Source organism: Lissotriton helveticus, chromosome 12, assembly GCF_964261635.1.
Source record: "Lissotriton helveticus chromosome 12, aLisHel1.1, whole genome shotgun sequence".
Taxonomy (NCBI): Eukaryota; Metazoa; Chordata; class Amphibia; order Caudata; family Salamandridae; genus Lissotriton; species Lissotriton helveticus.
Genome location: NC_136073.1, coordinates 65,785,083 through 65,805,583, shown reverse-complemented (window position 1 = coordinate 65,805,583; position 20,501 = coordinate 65,785,083). Strand labels below are relative to the sequence as shown.

The window sequence follows — 20,501 nt, the reverse complement described above, 5'->3', positions numbered from 1 at the left end:
CCGAGGCGGCTGGTCCTGTGAGGTTGTAGGTCACTAATGTCCCTCCACCTAGCCGGGACACTGGGCATGTGAGGAGTTCAGATCAGACTACTTTCCATTCACCTACGCGCCCCCGCCCCATTTGAAGGAATGCGGACTAGTTTTTGAGTCCAAGTTATCCCTCAGTGAGAGGGGTGAGTGTGAGTGAGTGCGTTCAGTAGGAGTAGCGAGTGTGCAGTGTTGCAGTTGGTCACGTCTCTATCATTTGGGCCACCCCTCGGTTGGCTACAGTGTAAAGCAGCCCGTAAGAAGCGCTGGTTGCCCTCATGGGCAACCTTCATGAGCAGGAAGGGGCCTTGTATTATAGCTCTTCGTCTCTCTCTTGAGACTTCTAAGCTCCTCCAGTTGGCGTTGGTACCCGGGGCAGTCCGGAGTGCATGATTGAAACGTTTTTTAGTGAAGTATTGTTGTGGAAACTTGACAGTTTTTAACTCTGTGGACAATTGTGTGAGTGGACCTTACAGTGACACTGTTAAACAAGCATTTGCAAGGCAATCGGTCTCGTCTTTGGGACCTTATAAGTATATAGCAATGCAGCACATTCTCGCATATTAAAAGGTATCTTATAGGAGTTGGCACATGAACGGTGTCCTCATAACATATATAACAGGGTGGAAATACATCTTTCATTGTAATACCGATGGGGTGGGTGCAGAGAAGTGAGTGCAGAGAAGTGAGTGCAGAGAAGTGAGTGCAGAGAAGTGAGTGCAGAGAAGTGAGTGCAGAGAAGTGAGTGCAGAGAAGTGAGTGCAGAGAAGTGAGTGCAGAGTAGTGAGTGCAGAGTAGTGAGTGCAGAGTAGTGAGTGCAGAGTAGTGAGTGCAGAGTAGTGAGTGCAGAGTAGTGAGTGCAGAGTAGTGAGTGCAGAGTAGTGAGTGCAGAGTAGTGAGTGCAGAGTAGTGAGTGCAGAGTAGTGAGTGCAGAGTAGTGAGTGCAGAGTAGTGAGTGCAGAGTAGTGAGTGCAGAGTGAAGAGTAGTGAGTAGTGAGTGCAGAGTAGTGAGAAGTGAGTGCAGAGTAGTGAGAAGTGAGTGCAGAGTAGTGAGAAGTGAGTGCAGAGTAGTGAGAAGTGAGTGCAGAGTAGTGAGAAGTGAGTGCAGAGTAGTGAGAAGTGAGTGCAGAGTAGTGAGAAGTGAGTGCAGAGTAGTGAGAAGTGAGTGCAGAGTAGTGAGAAGTGAGTGCAGAGTAGTGAGTGCAGAGTAGTGAGTGCAGAGTAGTGAGTGCAGAGTAGTGAGTGCAGAGTAGTGAGTGCAGAGTAGTGAGTGCAGAGTAGTGAGTGCAGAGTAGTGAGTGCAGAGTAGTGAGAAGTGAGTGCAGAGTAGTGAGAAGTGAGTGCAGAGTAGTGAGAAGTGAGTGCAGAGTAGTGAGAAGTGAGTGCAGAGTAGTGAGAAGTGAGTGCAGAGTAGTGAGAAGTGAGTGCAGAGTAGTGAGTGCAGAGTAGTGAGTGCAGAGTAGTGAGTGCAGAGTAGTGAGTGCAGAGTAGTGAGTGCAGAGTAGTGAGTGCGGAGTAGTGAGAAGTGAGTGCAGAGTAGTGAGAAGTGAGTGCAGAGTAGTGAGAAGTGAGTGCAGAGTAGTGAGAAGTGAGTGCAGAGTAGTGAGAAGTGAGTGCAGAGTAGTGAGTGCAGAGTAGTGAGTGCAGAGTAGTGAGTGCAGAGTAGTGAGTGCAGAGTAGTGAGTGCAGAGTAGTGAGTGCAGAGTAGTGAGTGCAGAGTAGTGAGTGCAGAGTGAAGAGTAGTGAGAAGTGAGTGCAGAGTAGTGAGAAGTGAGTGCAGAGTAGTGAGAAGTGAGTGCAGAGTAGTGAGAAGTGAGTGCAGAGTAGTGAGAAGTGAGTGCAGAGTAGTGAGAAGTGAGTGCAGAGTAGTGAGAAGTGAGTGCAGAGTAGTGAGAAGTGAGTGCAGAGTAGTGAGAAGTGAGTGCAGAGTAGTGAGTGCAGAGTAGTGAGTGCAGAGTAGTGAGTGCAGAGTAGTGAGTGCAGAGTAGTGAGTGCAGAGTGAAGAGTAGTGAGAAGTGAGTGCAGAGTAGTGAGAAGTGAGTGCAGAGTAGTGAGAAGTGAGTGCAGAGTAGTGAGAAGTGAGTGCAGAGTAGTGAGAAGTGAGTGCAGAGTAGTGAGAAGTGAGTGCAGAGTAGTGAGAAGTGAGTGCAGAGTAGTGAGTGCAGAGTAGTGAGTAGTGAGTGCAGAGTAGTGAGTAGTGAGTGCAGAGTAGTGAGTAGTGAGTGCGGAGTAGTGAGTAGTGAGTGCGGAGTAGTGAGAAGTGAGTGCAGAGTAGTGAGTGCAGAGTAGTGAGTGCAGAGTAGTGAGTGCAGAGTAGTGAGTGCAGAGTAGTGAGTGCAGAGTAGTGAGTGCAGAGTAGTGAGTGCAGAGTAGTGAGTGCAGAGTAGTGAGTGCAGAGTAGTGAGTGCAGAGTAGTGAGTGCAGAGTAGTGAGTGCAGAGTAGTGAGTGCAGAGTAGTGAGTGCAGAGTAGTGAGTGCAGAGTGCAGAGTAGTGAGTGCAGAGTAGTGAGTGGTTAGTGCAGAGTAGAGAGTGCAGAGTAGTGAGTAGTTAGTGGTGAGTAGTGAGTGCAGAGTAGTGAGTAGTGAGTGCAGAGTAGTGAGTAGTGAGTGCAGAGTAGTGAGTGCAGAGTAGTGAGTAGTGAGTGCAGAGTAGTGAGTAGTGAGTGCAGAGTAGTGAGTAGTGAGTGCAGAGTAGTGAGTGCAGAGTAGTGAGTGCAGAGTAGTGAGTGCAGAGTAGTGAGTAGTGATGCTCCAGTCATCTGCCTAGGTCTTACTAAAGGTGCCATCTGGTGAAAGAAAACAAATACTTCTCTTTATGCTGTCTGGCACTGCTAACAGTCGCCAACAATAGACGTTCTCGAATGTTGCTTTGTTCGATGTCACCATGGGCTTTTAGATGTATTGTGACATCATTCAGTGGATGGCCCCTTTAACTGAATGCCAGCTCTGGCTCCCTGTAGACAATAGTGAAAAGTCAGCCGGCAAAGGGCACCATACGTATGGTCGATTCCGACCCAGCTCTGATGGCATTACACGAACATTTGCCCCAGTGAATCCCCAAGTTCTCCTATGACACTTTTCAACCTGTGGAGTGCAGCCGGTAGATTTGAAGAGTCTGCTGGGTGAAGGGGTACGTGACTTGCGAATGACTCCCTCTTGTTTCTTCTTTTCCTAGCTCCGAGCGACACGTGGTGGTAGACTATGCACACCGTTCTCTGGTGCAGGTCCAGGGGTGCACGGATTACGCCCATGGTGCCGCAGTGGAAAATGGCTTCTTCTTGACGCTGCTGGAGAACCACCAGGGGAAGACCTGTGACCGGCTGTTCAAGGCTCCAACTCAGTAAGTGTCATCGCAGGGGGTGGAGAGCGAAGCGCAGTGTTACAAGTTGTGCGTCTCTTATACGGCGGCCTACTGGGTCATGATGCCTCTAGACGATGCAGGCTTCACCCTAAATAGAATATCTCAGCAGCCGATGAGGCCGCCATAGCAGCAACTGCTCCAGCCCATGAGTGGAAAAACACGACATTAGCAACATGCACAGAAAATTCTAAGTGGCCCCAGGCAGACAGGCTTTTTTTTTGCTGTGATAAAAACACCAAGTTTTAGTGTTCTACACAAACAACCTGACATAACTGTTATGGAAACATCAGCAAAACATATATGATGAACATAGGATCACACACTAAAGAGATTATAACTGGGAATGTATTCATGTAAGATCTGTGAAAGTGAACTGTGATAATTGATGAGATGTATACCTTGCTGTGCTAAAGTTCAAAACCCAAGAAAATATATTATAAAATAAAAAAATATGGTGTTCTACACAAAGTTAAACTTGGCTAGCGTTAATGCACAAGTGTTATTTTATTGTGTCAAAGTGCTCCCTTTAAGCAGACTCTGAGCATTTTAACACATTATAAACCTATAAAAAAAATAATTGAGGAATTCCTTAAAAGGACCATTACAACAAACAGCATATGTTGTTTGTCCCATACCAGTAACAGGAGGATGAGCTTTGGTTGAGAAGTACTTGGCCCTCGGGGATAGCAGAAAACACTGGCTCCATTTCCATGTTACCTGGGAGTGGTATAAATTGGCATCATTGAATATTGGACAAAGGTGACTCCCTGTGTTTGGATTAATACCCACGAGAAAGAAGGAAGGCTTAGCGTTACTGTTGCCGTAGGGGTGCGTAGCTTTGCTGTGGCTCGAGAAAGAAGCAGTTCAGAGCCGGAGAGTGTCCGAAAGATACAGCAGAGTCAGCCAAATTCAAGATTTAAGTATGGGAGGCTGCAAAAAAGGGTCAAGCCATGCAGGGAGGTGAGATGTGGCTACTGGGAAATAGCAAATACCATGACCGCCGAACAACGTGTTGCCTTTGCAATGTGGATGGAACAACAAACAAGTCTGAACCACGCATTTCATTTACAACGCAAGTCGCTACAATGACATGCATGAGGTAAAGTGGCATTGGACTTTAAAGTCCAAAGCTTTCCCTACTCCTGCGGGGACTGGAGTTGAAATAGTAAATTGCTATTCCTAAGTCCAACGACTTGCGTTGTAAATGGATTGCGTGGTTCAGATTAATTCATTGTTCCGCCCCCATTGTTAAGGAACGCATGAGAAAAGAAAGCATGGTTGTGTCATAGTCATTGCTACTGTATGACGAGAGTTCAAGGTACAAATTACTCAACATTCTATGGTGAGACTGTTACTTTATAGCTCTGGATGCTGGCCTTGTGTAGTGTGTCCTTCCTGGTCAGAGGTGTGACTTCCTGCTAGCATGTCAGTCTTCCTAGTAGATGGCATAGGAGTGACATGTTACTTAAAGTACGATTACCCTGATGGAACGTTCGCAGAGGCTTTGCTCAGACTTCGAAGGGTGCACTGCATGAGTATGTCCACTTTCAACTCTGAGCAATAGGTTCTTCCCTCCTCCGAGTGGAAAAAAGTAGCGAGACCCTTAAGAGGCCTGAAGTGAAAGGGACTCCGGCTGAACATGCATCAGTTGCCACTGTATGTACCAGGTAATACTTTGGGGGCAGTTTGCTTGAACTTTAACCTGGACAGGATGAGATACTGATAGGAGTCAAAGAAGTGAATAAAAATGTGCCCTGTGTTTGATTTGAGCACATCCCTGTCTCTCTCTCCGGACCCTGCAGGTCAGACATGCACCGGTGGATGGGTGCCTTCCCCAACAAGAAAGACCAGATCGAGTCCAGCGACGAGACCATCTACGAAGACTGGGGCAAGTGTTGACTGCACGTAGATGCCAGCTCTAGGCACCACATGAACCAATGAATGAATGTATGGCATGGGGCACTAGTAATAAATGCTCTGCAGACTGTATGGCTTCTGAAGAAACCTTGGGGTGGGGCAAGGGTAATTGAAAGAGTGAGATTAAAGTGGTATGCGGGGCATAGGCAGAGAAGAGGGGTACATCAGACACATCGTTAATGGAGCGTGCAAGGGCGTTGAGGACTCTTTAAACGAAGAGTTTGAAGATACTGTCACTACAGCCTCGAAAGAGCCGCTTTGTATTATTGCATGTGTGGGCCTGCTCTCCAGTGCCTGATTGGTGGTTGGGGGAGGGTGGCCATCTTCCCTTTGCTGCTTCACTTGAGGAATAATGCTTGATCTGTGTTTGACGAAGCTGCAGTGCTTGACTTCAGCTGGGTTTCATGTTCTTCGCTTCTTGCAGACTGTCCTCAGGTGCAGTGTGTGGAACCCTACACTGCCGTGCAGGCGGACGAGCTCAGCCTGGAGCCCACCGACATCATCAACGTCATCCGTAAGACCACAGAAGGTAAGTGGGCACAGGGTGTTTGATGGGACTGGTATATGGGAGTGGGGGGTTGTACTAGTGTAGGTAACGGTCAAACTAGGATGTCCCTATGACCTTTAGTTGTGCCTGCGATTGTACATGGAAGAGTTACAAAGTATGTGTAGGGTACTCATGTGACTTCGTGCCACTAGTTTCCATTTTTCTACGTGTCCATCACAAGTAACCGCAGGCTAGGAAGAGTAGTCTAATTTACCCGCTGGAGTGCTACAATGTTATAAATCCCAAAATATCTTTAGTTTTTTTTTTGTTTTTTGTTTTTTAAATAAATGCTCAGATCATGGAACCCTGCATCATGTGACATGGAGCCATTTGGTCACTTTGCTCAGATTGAGCCACAGGAACAGCAGTCTACCAACTTTTGTGAGCACAGGGGTAAATCCCTGAGCAGGTTTCCTGTTACCGAGATCACAACTGTCTCGTGTGATCTGCTGTCTGGCTGGAGAGCCACTCAGTGGAAACAAACACTTTCCAGACTTATGGCCCAGTGGTTAGAGTTTCTGCTCTAGTTTCCCACATCCTTTTCTCTGGAGAGGGTCTTGAACTTTCCACTAACGCGGGCATTAGCTGGCCTGAAGTACTGGAGGAGAGTGTCTGAGAGGCACGTTTACGCTGAATGCTGCATCCCACTTCACGCAAACCCATGGGCGAGGCTTGGCGGACACACACAGGGCTTGTTTGTGTGAGCCTTTCTGCTTGTGTGACCGAAAAGGCTGTGCACTTCAGTAAAACACACATGGTCCCTCTCTGTAGGACTTCCATATTGCTAAACTAAGCTTGAGGCCAGAATGCATGTGTGTCCCCATCTTGACTGTGATTTCTGTCTGCTCTCTGTTCCCCACAAGTTATTTCAAAAGTGGAGTGCACTCTCGGTTCTCTCACGTGTGGCCAGAGAAAAGAGGAACCAGGACCAAAACAGAGGAACCAGAAAGAGAGGCCACATACACCTCCAAGTGTTTTCAACTCGGCTGTTCATGGCTTCGACGACCACGCACAGTGTGCACAGGTCGAATTTACGATAACAACGTATGGCTTTTTGCTGAAGGACGGGAATCTGAGATTTTATTGGAAGCTGAACTAATCTCTTCTTTAAACTTAAGACTTTCACACACCCATATATGGCTGAGTTGCAGTATGCAGAGCAAACACTCTATAGGGAGATATGTATATATATATATATATATTCACTGAAAAAACCATAGGTTATAGACCATATATAGTTAGGAATTAGCATTTACAAAACATTGAAAATTCACTGAAAAAACCATAGGTTATACACCATATATAGTTAGGAATTAGCATTTAAAAAACCTTATTTTACTCACACAAAACCATTGAAATTCCATATATAGTTAGTTGCACTAACTATATATCGCGCACCCGCAATCCACTGCTGATCATGTCACATATTACATCATTCATGACATGGTCAGTGACATCACTGATGACATCACTGATGACATCTCAAATGACATCACTGATGAGATCACTGATGACATCTCATTTGACATCAATGACCACATCACTGATGATATCATTCATGTGACAATACAATGCATCTCCTCACGTTTTAATATAACCTTTGTTTCACCCAGTGTTAAATACAGAGTATAATTTTTGAAACCATTGACACACCAATACTAGTTACTACATACGTACTCACTGATTCCTACGTCTACACACACATTCACTCATTCACCCATACAATCATTCATACATACAATCACTCATCTTTACAACACTATCATATGCACTCATACACCTATACAGACACTTACACTCTGCCACTCATCCATGGAGTTACTCACACACCTAGTCAGTCCTGTAAAGAATCAATCACACTTCCATTTTCTTGTCTATACAGTTAAACATAGAGCACCTTACATTTTCAAACATATACTAACACATACTTACTTTCTTATACAATCATTGATACAAGTACACATTGATCTGCACAGAGTCACACACCTCCCAGCCAGCCACACACACACTCAGTCTCCTATACAAATACTTGGACAATCAATCAATAACCCATATAGTTAATCATATAGCTACTGATCAACACATGCAGCAGTTTACAGAACAACAGACATAATGATGCACAAATTAAGACAGTTTAGTCACTAACCCATGCACTCAGTGAGACACATTTAATCACTCACTCATACATTCAGTCATGCACCTACTAAATCCTTCGTCCAGACACTTATACATCTACTCATTCTTCAATATGTAAAACATATTTAAACTTTACAGAAACACACAGTCACTGGATGATGTCATCAGTGATCTCATCAGTGATGTCATTTGAGATGTCATCAGTGATGTCATCAGTGATGTCACTGACCATGTCATGAATGATGTAATATGTGACATGATCAGCAGTGGATTGCGGGTGCGCGATATATAGTTAGTGCAACTAACTATATATGGAATTTCAATGGTTTTGTGTGAGTAAAATAAGGTTTTTTAAATGCTAATTCCTAACTATATATGGTGTATAACCTATGGTTTTTTCAGTGAATTTTCAAGGTTTTGTAAATGCTAATTCCTAACTATATATGGTCTATAACCTATGGTTTTTTCAGTGAATTTCAATGGTTTTTTAATAGCAAATATCATAAGCTGTCGAATGTCAAGTACGTGGTAAGTAAAAACATTTTCGTGTTTATGCACACTGATCTGCTTTGAATGCTGCCCCCCACCCCTCATTTCTATTAGGAGTACTCTCTCTTTGCTGATAGTGAAGGGTAGTTAACGCAGCCCTTTGCCCCCTTTGTAATCCGTCGTGCCTGCTTCTCTCTCCATTTGATTGATTGTTCTCTTTGGTTCATTCTCTATTTACAAACAAGCACAGAGTCGCAATACTCTGTTTAGTCTTTGCAGATAGCGAAAAATCGTGTAAAAAAACAAAAGGAATCGAGCAAAATCAGTAGGCCACTAATGGGATCTCTTTTTGACCTCGCTAAAATAGAAACATTAGGAACAACCTGTTGAAAATAGCAATGCGTATGTATATAAGCGGCGTTCATTTGTGTTCACAGTACCCCTTGTTGATTGTTTCAATCGAGCATTGAATTGTTCGAAGTTAATTCTCTTAAGGATCTTCTCTACCTGCAAACGAGGAAGAATAGGAATATTCTCTCTCCCTTTGCAGATAGTGAAGGGTAGGTAACGCAAGCCTTTAACACGTCGTACCTATTTCATTCCTCATTGATTGATTGATTGTCCGAACATTGACTGTTTGGGAATTAGTTCTTTTTGGAGGTATTCCCTGTTTGCAAATAAACGTAGGAAAATCTTTGCAAGTAGTGAAAGGGTACGTAATGCGGACCTTTCTCCCCCGTTGTAATCTGTCATGCCTATCTACTCCCCACTGATTGATGCACCTTTTTCACCCGGACCATTTACTAGAGATACGTCATCTGGCCCGACCAGAGAGCACCCCTAGTGAAAAGGACATATGCAATAATAACGAAGTGATCACTGTATCCTGTTAACAGAAACTTTACCATGAAACAACCTGGAAAGAAAAAAATAGGAAAACGAAAATCAGTAGGCCACTGATGAACATGAACTTTTATTAAACAACGAACAAAGAAACGATAACATAACGTAATGATAAAACCTATTAATGTCCTAGAAACAAGAAAACGTTAAAATATGCCAGTGGTGAGAGACCAGAAAAACAGTAAGAGAAACCAAATCACCCCTCGCTGTCCCACCGCCTGCCACGCCAAAAAAATCGATAGACTAGGGAAAATGCAAGTCAGTAGAACATCCACCCCCACTCTGGAAACTTCCAAGGTGGGGCAGGGTTCCGGCTACGCCCAGCCGGGAGCAGCCCATATAAGGCAGGTCCTGCTGCCACGCCTCGGCCAGGAGATCCTAACGTAGGGTGTAGCCGGAGGAGAGGCCGAGGCCAGCGGGACCCGGCCAGGGGATTGCCTTTACAACGCTGAACAGTTGCAGGGGGGGGGAATGTCTCCTCGACCCTCCCCTCTCTCTCCCAGTCCGGCCGCGGTGGCCCTTGAGAGTTGCAGGTAGTCCCGCCACATGCTCTTCCGGTCCGACCACCAACGGTCGGGGGGCCGAGGCCGACGGGATCCGGCTGCAGCCGATAAACCAAGAAACCCGTTCATGGGGCCAGAGCCAGGGGCGTCCGGCCGACATCCACCGGAAGCCCGGCCCGAAGACGGACGGGACACTTCTTTCTTTTATAATGGCTGCGACAACACTGGGGGGGGGATGTCTTGCACATGCCTCCGACCCCCCCCCCCCTCGTCCTCATCGCCTGGTCCGGCCATAACAAATCTCAAGCGAGACGCCGTGGGGTGCACTGGGAGGGAGAGACGGTGCGAACAGGCCTCTCCCGCCTCCCCAGGTGGAGGCTTCCCAGCTGCACCCTCAGCGCTCCAGGCGCCCGGAAAAGGGTTCTTCCACTGTGGCCATGCTGCAACGTCTCGCCCGGCAGGGTGGAGCCCGTCCGCTCATGTGACCCCGCGATCGCCGGTAGCTGCCGAACTCTCAAAATGGCGGTCGACCTGGCAAGAGCGGGCCCAGCATAAAGAAATGGCCCGGTCACTGGTTGACTCCACCACCGTAGTCCTCCACGACCTTGAAGATTCTAGAGGAGCCGCGGGAGTCTCCGACCCCCGATGGGGAATGACTGCCATGATCGCCCGTGGAGTGACGAAACTGTATCCGCGGGACGTCGGCGCTCCCATGCTGGCGCCAGCCTCACTTTGAATTACTAGAATCCTGCAGACCTCACTTCCGGTGAAAGCACAGTGTGACCCGGTAGGAAAAATTATTGCACCCCCTCCCCTTTTTGACTGATAGTTCAAACCACCGATCCTTTCCTTTGCCCTTTTAACGGAACTTTGGACTGCCTCCCCCTCTTTTACATTTTCTAGAGAAAACAAAACATTAACCACTACATTAGCATAGCAGTTGACACCAGAACTGTTTTCAAATTGAAAACCAACAACATCTTCAACAGAATCCTTTTTGTTTCTGCTGTGACCCTGCTACAGCACAGGCATTGTCCCCAGCAGTAATTCTGCAATGCCGGTAAGAATAGCTGTGGTGCCTACTGGACTCACTCACCCCCGCGGCGCCCCACGCCGTTTTTTGCTGGGCGGCAACTTACTAGACATCACTTTCGTGCCATCTAGATTTCAGCGCGTTCTGCTGCCTTGGAACTATTCGCACAACAGACCGCTACTGACAAGAATATTTCATTATTGGTGCTGTCAATTTCAATAAATCTATTGGATAATTCAAAAGAAATTGCCACGGTCTCTTTGTTGTTTAAATGTTTTTACTGTTTTTGTTTTCTTGTATATATTTATATGTTATTAAAGTTTTATATTCCTACTACTTTGTTGGAGTGCTATATATTTTTAATGTGACACATAATTGTAAAAACTTTGATGTACAAAGAGTCATTCCTGGAATCTTCCGCTTCAGGCTCGGTCCCCTCCCCAATCACAATACAGGATGGTTTTCAGATAGTAGGAACACGTGTGGTGTGACGGATCTCATCGGGTGTGGGCCTTGATCTACTATAACTCCTTTGAAGAGGGGTGATTCTTTACAGCTGGGGCCATAAACTACATCTGCAGGGCTAGCTGATAGCCTGGACAATCGGACACAGAGAAAGAGGAGTGTCAGAGGGTGCGGTAGTGAATAGGGCGAAAGGGAGGTGTCGGGCGGGCACAGAGTGTGATTCTCAGGGAAGAGCAGCGCAGATGGGGGGAGGTTTATTGCCCATGCATAAGACAGAGAGCGGTGGTGACCAGTGCCTACGGAAGATGCTTGCGTGGGTGAGGAGCCATGCTACGAATCGACAGCGTGCAGAGAGTGGGTCTGGTCAAGACATCTAAAATGGCTGCCGTGCACGACAAAAGTGTGGCATTTCAAAAAAGGCAAGATGGCGCAGACAATGTTTTTCAACACTTCCTCATTTCCTTCGAATCGAACGTTAACAGACGTTGGGGCATATTACCAAAGTTAAGCGATATTTATCGCTAACGATGCTTACCAACCAATTTTTTACCACTAAGCATCGTCCGAAATTATCGAAGATAAACCTTGCTATTATCAAGGTTTATCGCAAATGCGATAATAAACGGCCGCAATGCATGAATATCGCTAAAAACTCAGCGATATTCATGCATTACCGAGCTAATGCTCTTAGCCATGTTATCCACCTCCCATTGGATAACATGGCTAAGAACTGCTCAGGGCAGGTGTTACTTTTTGGAGATATTCGCGCTTAGCGCGAATATCTCCAAAAGTTGGTAATAGGAGATAGATATCTTGCATGTTGTAATGCAAGTTATTGTGGTATATGGAACTCATACCATAATCTCTCAGGAAAGCAGAAACTGATCCTTTTGGGACCGCCTAAAAAGGCCTAGGGGGTGAGGAGTACTCTACTTTGCCCCCTTTTCACGTTCCGAACTATTTTATTTTACTCTCTTCTGTAATTACACAAAATAGCAGCGATAAGATGCATCGGAGACACACAGTGAGAGAAAGGAGGCCGGAGATGAAGAAGAGATGTCAAATACACATTGGAGATAATATAGTGGCAGAAGGGAAGTAAATATGAGTAAACTTACCATGTAACATAAAAATGTTGCACTCTATACTATAAGTCTCATTTTATACTACAATCACTTCGCTACAACCTCATAAATTAAAAATAAAAATGAATAATGTCTCAAACAATTTTTGATTTCTAAATATAAATTTATTCTTCAGAATTTTCTAAATTTGAAAGAACTAGTAACATGTCCTCATCAGCAATGTCCTCATTAAAAGTCTCCAATGATGATTCTTGTAACTCTATGGTCTCCAAACACTCGATAAATTCGCCATCAAGAGATTGATCAAAAAAATCATTCAAGTCATCTCCTCCTTGTGACAATATTTCATTATTGGTGCTGTCAATTTCAATCAATGTAGTGGAATCATTCAAGTCATCTCCTCGTGACAATATTTCATTATTGGTGCTCTCAATTTCAATCAATGCAGTGGAATCATTCAAGTCATCTCCTCCTTGTGACAATATTTCATTATTGGTGCTGTCCATTTCAATCAATCTAATGGAATCATACAAGTCATCTCCTCCTTGTGACAATATTTCATTATTGGTGCTCTCAATTTCAATCAATGTAGTGGAATCATTCAAGTCATCTCCTTGTGACAATATTTCATTCTTGGTGCTGTCCATTTCAATCAATCTAATGGAATCATACAAGTCATGTCCTCCTTGTGACAATATTTCATTATTGGTGCTCTCAATTTCAATCAATGTAGTGGACAATTCAAAAGAAATTGCCACGGTCTCTTCATTGTGAGCCATTTTATTTTGAAATTGCTTGCTGTAAATTGCAGAAAAAAATAATCACTTTCATTTATCGTTTTTAGTAATACATAATATAAAACTAACTTTATCAAGTATTTAGTATAACAGAAGGACTGCAAATAAATAACAGAAAACATTTTTCAAATTATCTTCAAGTGTACAACATAGTTCCCCTTACAAATTAACAACTCACCTTTTTAAAAGTAGCAGAAGTGTTAGTACTGTGTAAATCAAACACCAGAAATTCACCACCAAAAATTCCTCACAAATGTACCTCAGACAGTAGTATCACAAAATGGCTGTGGTTTCCTCTCATTTGACATATATACATAACCAATTAACTTTCATCACACACAAATACAAAACCAAAGTAACATTTTAATTGGTTCTAAATTTCAACACTTTCAAATGTGTTTTCCCCATGCAATTTTCCATAGGACATTTACATACGTCTACAGCCTGAATGGCTGAACGGAATTACACCAAACTTGGCAAAATGGTACATCAAACCTAAGAGGTCAGGAAGGATCTACTATGCCCCCTTATGGTCATTTCCCCCTTCGCTTTGGCCTCCTCTTGTCTCTCAATCCTACCGAGAGACAAGATGGCGGCCGCTACGGACTGTTTGGAATGTTGACAGACGCTGGAGAACCAATCAGCTTCGCAAAGCTCCGTAACGCGAAAAGTACGCGAAGCGGAGCGCTGTTACAGATATATATCTTTTTTTTAACGTTAATTTCTCAAAATCCACTGGAGCACATATATTGAGACCTAGCAAAGGCACATCGGGCTACCAGTCCCTAATATTTTGCCAAGTTTCGTGCAAATCCATTCAGCCGTTCGATTATTATTATTTTGTTTTTTTTTTTGCCCCGCGGGGCCCTTTTAAAACCTCCACATCAAACGTAGGGGGTCAGCGAGGATCTACTATTCCCCCTTATGGTCATTTGCCCCTTCGCTTTGGCCTCCTCTTGTCTCTCGATCCTACCGAGAGACAAGATGGCGGCCGCTACGGACTGTTTGGAATGTTGACAGACGCCAGAGAACCAATCAGCTTCGCTTCACAAAGCTCCGTTGCGCGAAAAGTACGCGTCCTGGAGCGCTGCCCGGTCCGCTGTTACAGATATATATCTTTTTTTAAACGTTAATTTCTCAAAATCCACTGTAGCACATATATTGAGACCTACAAAAGGCACATCGGGCTACCAGTCCCTACAATTTTGCCAAGTTTCGTGCAAATCCATTCAGCCGTTCGGGCTAAAAGTGAGGCCAACCGCCCTATGGAAAACTCAATGTTAAAAACACGTTTTGGGACCCCCCTTTTTTCTCAGCCCCCCCTTGACGAACCCCCCCCAAATTTTCAAGGGCTGCTCAGAAACAAAATGTGCCATTGTCCTGAAAATTTCAGCCAATTCCGTCCACAAACGCCAAAGTTATTAGACATAGAATTTTCAAAAAACCCATAGAGAAAAAATCCTAACTATATATACCTACTGGCGACCGCCAGTAGGTAATATATAGATAGATAGATAGATAGATAGATAGATAGATAGATAGATAGATAGATAGATACAGAGATAGATACAGAGATATATATAGATAGATATATAGATATAGAGATATAGATATAGAGAGATAGATAGATAGATATAGATAGATAGATATAGATAGATAGATATAGAGAGATAGATAGATATAGAGATAGATAGATCGTTATATATATATATATATATATATATATATATCTATCAAGAGAAGGTGAGCCTTACTGAACACAGAACATCAGGGCACATTATGGGAATTGGGGTTACCTCCCCTTACTCATCGCTGTCTTAACTAATTGGTTATGACCTCCCCACCCTGGTTCATCTAAACTTAACATTCTATCAAGAGCACAGCGTGTTGGAGATGCTACTGATTCAATAAAATATTCTAGGTAAGCTAGGTCCGCATTATAATTAACGCTCTCTCTTTTTCGTTTTTACTGATTTTTATAGGTAAATACAGACAGAAAAACATTTATTTTCGTATCGGTTTATTTTTAAATGTGGATAAAAATGGAAATTGGGTGCTTTTTGAGTGATTCTAAGTACACTTTGCCATGAGTGCCAGGTCAATAACTGCGTGGCTTGATAGGTAAGGGGGTAAAAAAGAAAGGATTTTTATTAAAGAGGCTTCATCAGCAGTAGATATGCAACAAACTGATACTGAAATGTGCATATTTTCATATAAGTGCATTGATTTATCTTCTGCGGGTGTTCATTTAACTGAAATCTTGTAGGCATTCAAGCATGACTGTATATTTATTGGTTAAATAAATGTAGAAATATACAATTTTCAGCGTAATTTTTTTTTTTACAAAACCCATAATAAATATGGATAAATACAGACAGAAATGTAAAAAAGAAATACCATAAAACCAGGAGCCCTAATTATAACAAATGCCTATTTCTTTTTTTAAACATTAAAGTGCTGTTCTATCACCAAGAATGAATAAAAAACCTTCTACTTAATTACATCTCTTGTTGTTTTCCTTCTTTCTTCCAGGATGGTATGAGGGTATCCGGCTGTCGGATGGCCTGAAGGGTTGGTTTCCTTCTAAGTATGTGCAAGAGATCACCAACGAGCATGTCCGGCGGCGGAACCTGAGGGAACGTTACCGCGTCTTGCAGGCGGCGCGGCACATTCCGCTCGCCAGGCCCTACGATCCCAAGAAGAAGTGCTACTCTACGTAATGCTTTGCCCCTGCGAGACATTAAGGCTCCTCATGTTGAATCGATCAAGCGCTGTCGCTGAGCGTTCTTGACAGAGTGGAGTTGGCGAGAGAGGTGCGTAAGAAAGGCAAGTGGGTATTGAAAGAACACATCGTGGAAGTGGTTCATTGTTGACTGCACGGTTACATTACAATTCCAACCTTCGTGGACAAGTCCACGCCAATTGAATAGTCTCTTGATCTGCATCCGCCCGTACCTAAAAGTCTATGTCTGACATTACTGTGATGCTCGAAAACTTCTCTCTAAACTCGGGTGACCAGCTGGCTGGCAAGAGAAGTACCTCTACTAGCCCTTGCATACAATTCTCAGCCGATCAACATCTGCGAAAAGTGCTACCTCAGCTGACACCACTGCAAGTCCCAGTTGAAGAAATGAGACCGAGAAAGTGTGCAAACGGAACCACAGTGTTACTTGCCAGGCATCTGCAAACGCACTCCCGGGAGAAAGCCGAGCAAGTGGAAAGGTCCTAGAGGGACTGTGAGCCCATTAGGTGGCCAAGTCAGGAAGGGAACAATTTTGTCCTGCATGTTGGATCATTTAATGAAGAATTTATTGCACCCTGGGGGGAAGGGACAGAAGACAGCCCCCCCCCCCCCCACAAGCACACGTACAAATGCGCAAACACACATTCATCAATATTGTGTTTTTAGTGAACTGTTTGTTGGTTTTGTGGCATTTCTTTGAAGGATAAAAGCTTTCTGTTGGCGTTTTTGTTGCTATGGACGTGTATTTTAAAGCACTAATCAATGTAATACTTTGCGGCGTATGTGTGGTTAAGACTTCAGAGCTGGTACCACGTTCCCACAGGTGCATGATTTTCATAGGTTGATGGAGGCTGGAAGCACACTGGCAGCTCCGATGGGTTAAAGAAAGCTCCAGGGAGCTGCCAGCTTCTGTATGGGACGAGCTGTTGGGATCCTCTGCAGACCTAAATCCTGGGCATTACTGTGTCCTCATCTGCCAACCTGCCTCGGCGAGGCCCAGCATACCTCACTGCCAACCTCCAACATAGGAACTGTATCATCAAGGTTGTTGACTGCCTTGCTTCAATGCCAGGATGCCCAGTCAGGACTGAGGAAGAGGGCTTGAGCAACACAACTGCCTTGAAACTTGTTGATGATTTTGTGTTTTCTTCACTGTTTCCTTCACATTTCTAGGAGGATCTCAAATCGCGCCCAGGAAGGTGTGCCTCTGCGGAAAGACAATGGCTTTGTTAAGCCGCGATGTTGGGAGTTTTTAAATGGATCTTTTCATCTTGGTAGTGTACTGGGATGCTCACTGCTGTCTTGTGGATAATCTGGATGTCCTTTGCTCAAGAACTGTAAGGTGTGTGGAATGTGTCCCTTTAAAGGGTAACTGCAAACAAAGCTTTGTGTATTTTGGCTCCGAGCCCAAGTCCTTGCTTCTCGTTGGCTTTTTTGAGCTGGTGAAGGAAACATTCTGGTCACGGAATCCCTCGCCTCCTTGTTGGTCAAAGTCTGAATATTTGCATAAACAGAAGGGGCAGAAAGGCTGTGTCAGCTCCCAGATCCACCCCAAGCCCACCCGGGACCCTAGATCTTATATTAGAGACTGGGTTGGTGAGTGGGATAGACTCTTGAAGGCTGGAGCATTCTCTGTCCAGTCAGTTCTTTTCCTATTCTTTGCACAAGAAGGCCCATTTTGTCCAAGATGGCTGCCATTGCTTTAAAAGTCTAAGCACCTCCTTAGGTCCTCCTTTCTGTAGCCCAAAAATCTGCATTCAGTGAGGTAGAGAGGAGATGCTACAGCTGAACTAAGAACTGTGGTCCGTCTCCTTTTAAGTACCTGCTTGAAGCCGTAGCATAAGACGGTAATATTGTGGAGGCCATCTTGTGACTGGAGCTGACGCCACCCAGAGTTCCAGATTAAACGATGTCTTGGAATGCCCACAATGCACCTGGAGTTCCCAAAGATGGCGGAAACGTGTAATTTCTGATATCTTGTTTTATCATAAACGTGGTGCTTCAGTACAAAGGGATATATTTAGTTCATCAGAGACCATCACTTATATGGCTGCACTTGGTTACCTTTTTTTAAAAAAAGAAGCACATTCTATTGCTCCCTTTTATTTGAAAGTCTATTTAGGTTTATTTGGAAGACGTTTCTATTTAAGTGTATTCAGACCCCTACCCCCACACCCTGTGCCAACCACGCTTCTGTGTTAATGGAGAATGGGTTATATTTTCAACCCTGAAAAGGCAGCAGGCTGACTGTAACTATTTATTTTGTACATTTGTGTCTGAAGTTATTACTTTTTGTATTTGAATGGTTGCCATTTTTCTCTTTTAAAAAAAACAATACATTTAAAAATAATTGTGTCCGCTTGCTTCTTGATTGAGACATAGTTACAAGAACGACAAAACGATCATCCTTTTCACCAGTGCATTAGATGTGATGATAGTGAGTAAAGAACTCTTTGGTTGTGTTGAAGGGTCTCTCAGAGGCATTTCTTATACCCCTCTTCCCCAAGTATCCAAAATGTATTCGACTTACTCAACCCGTCAAAAACAGGAAATCGCTGCCTTTGAGTCATTATAATAATAATAATAATCCACATTTGTATAGCGCACAATCACCCGTTAGGGTCTCTAGGCGCTGGGGGCCGTCGGGAAGATTAAGCAAGCTATTGCCCAGAGGCACGTGGTGCTGGGGTAACCTGCCGCCAGATTATCACTTTTTATATTAACAAAATTGTAAAAAAAAAAGTTCTACATATCAATACCAACTTCAAAGCAAGTATGAAGCCCCTGGGAATTCACATGTCCTAGCCCGGAGATGGCGAGTTCAATGCCAAACTTTTAGGATATGCATGTATGATACATTTAAATACAATGGGTGACTCTCCATGCTGTCTTTCGTACTTTCCAGGACAACAACTGAGCAGATAGAAAAAAGGTTTTGTTTTCCCTACATACAGGTATATGTTAACATATATGCGTATTATAATGCTGATAGTTACCTGCGGGTGTAATGTTTTGCTATATTTGGCCGCTTAATTTGCTAAAATGCGGCAGGCATCCCAGTATGAGTGCATGTTTATCAGTTAAAATACTACAAAAAAAATCAACTTTTTTTAAATACAATGGATCAATATTACACTTCTTTGCATAGCAATTATCCTGAAACGCTCAATTTGATTTGGCCATCCTGGACCGACATTGTACTTCCCTATTCTAGCCAATGGGGATCTTAAAAAATCGCAAACACATTAGGTGACGTACGTACAAGCATGTGTTCCGACACATGTAGGTCCATTCCAGATTTTTCAGGTATCAACTTAAATACAATTATGTATTAATAGGCTAAATGAAATTATTCATATAGATATTATTCTTAAAAATAAGATATTGGATCTGGCCTGCCTAAGCCCGCCCTTCACGTGTTCTAGAAGCGTTCACAAGAGTGATTGCTCAAGAACAGTTGTGCAATGTAAGGTAAAATCATTGTTCTAGATGTCTCTGGCAATATAATCATCTAAATGAGACATATTACCTTGGGTAAGGTGCATTACTGACTTTGAAATGCTTTGTATGGAAACATCAATATTACTTTTGCACATATTTTCATTTTATGCCACCTGGGAGTGTCTGCCTGATGAGCACAGTCGGGCCAGTTGCCATTGTGCCTATTTGGAACATCATGCTCAGTTTTTAGGTCTCCGCTAGGCAGCGCTTGTGCGTCTCTTTGAGACGGGTTCTATATACTTTGTGGGCTTCAACCCGCCCACAGGCTTCCCATTTGCTGGCTCCATTGTAACTCTCCTATTCTTTCTCCCCATTTGTCCATGGCATGCATGCGTCATGCCTCTTCCTGTGTTTAGCCCTGCCCGAGAGCATAGACCAATTACTACTATACACCCACTGCTTCCCATTTAGCAACTGGTTTCGGAACTACTTTTTTCTTTAATTGGGAGCACTTTACATGAGTGATCATATTTTCAGTCTCTCCAAGTTCCACTGTAAACAGGGCTGTAAATCTTGATCTTATGTGAACACACATGCTGCTGCTCCTCTGAGTCGATGTGCATGATACAATTCTGAACTGTGGATGGTACTAAGCTCAGTCCCTACCTCCTCAGGGTTCACACGGTTCCTCAGCTACCCTTACAGATGGTTGTTGTACAAGGTGTGCCAGCAGCTGCTGCCCTTACATTAACTTGACACTCACCTGTTCTAAAACCCACAATACTCTTAGGACTCAGCAACTGCACTCGAGTGCCGTTCCTTCCCCCTTGCAGACACAGATAACGGACTAGCAGACCGAAAGCGAGTGTAGCCGCCATCTTGGAATGTCTCATTCCTGCACTTATTTAATACTCTGAAATGCCTTAATTCTTGCAAAATGTTTCTACTTATAATGTATATAAAATTGACTTGCTGACCGCTTTGATGTATTTTGCTTTAACATAAATGAAACTAGATGAAATGCTTCCACATTCTATTGTAGTACAAACAGTCG

The 20,501-nt window shown here is 43.9% G+C and overlaps 1 protein-coding gene across 4 annotated transcripts in view; it reads left to right on the top strand.

Annotated features, from left to right (window-relative positions):
* ARHGEF15 (Rho guanine nucleotide exchange factor 15) overlaps positions 1–18,353 on the top strand; it is a 415,996-nt gene extending 397,643 nt beyond the window's left edge. For all 4 annotated transcript variants that reach the window (XM_078670671.1, XM_078670670.1, XM_078670672.1 and 1 more), the window contains 4 exons: positions 3,203–3,367; positions 5,191–5,276; positions 5,730–5,834; positions 15,796–18,353. In XM_078670671.1, the coding sequence (XP_078526797.1) occupies positions 3,203–3,367; positions 5,191–5,276; positions 5,730–5,834; positions 15,796–15,983 (544 nt within the window). In that variant the 3' untranslated portion in view covers positions 15,984–18,353. The remainder of the gene's footprint in view (positions 1–3,202; positions 3,368–5,190; positions 5,277–5,729; positions 5,835–15,795) is intronic.
* Positions 18,354–20,501: the final 2,148 nt, after the last annotated feature.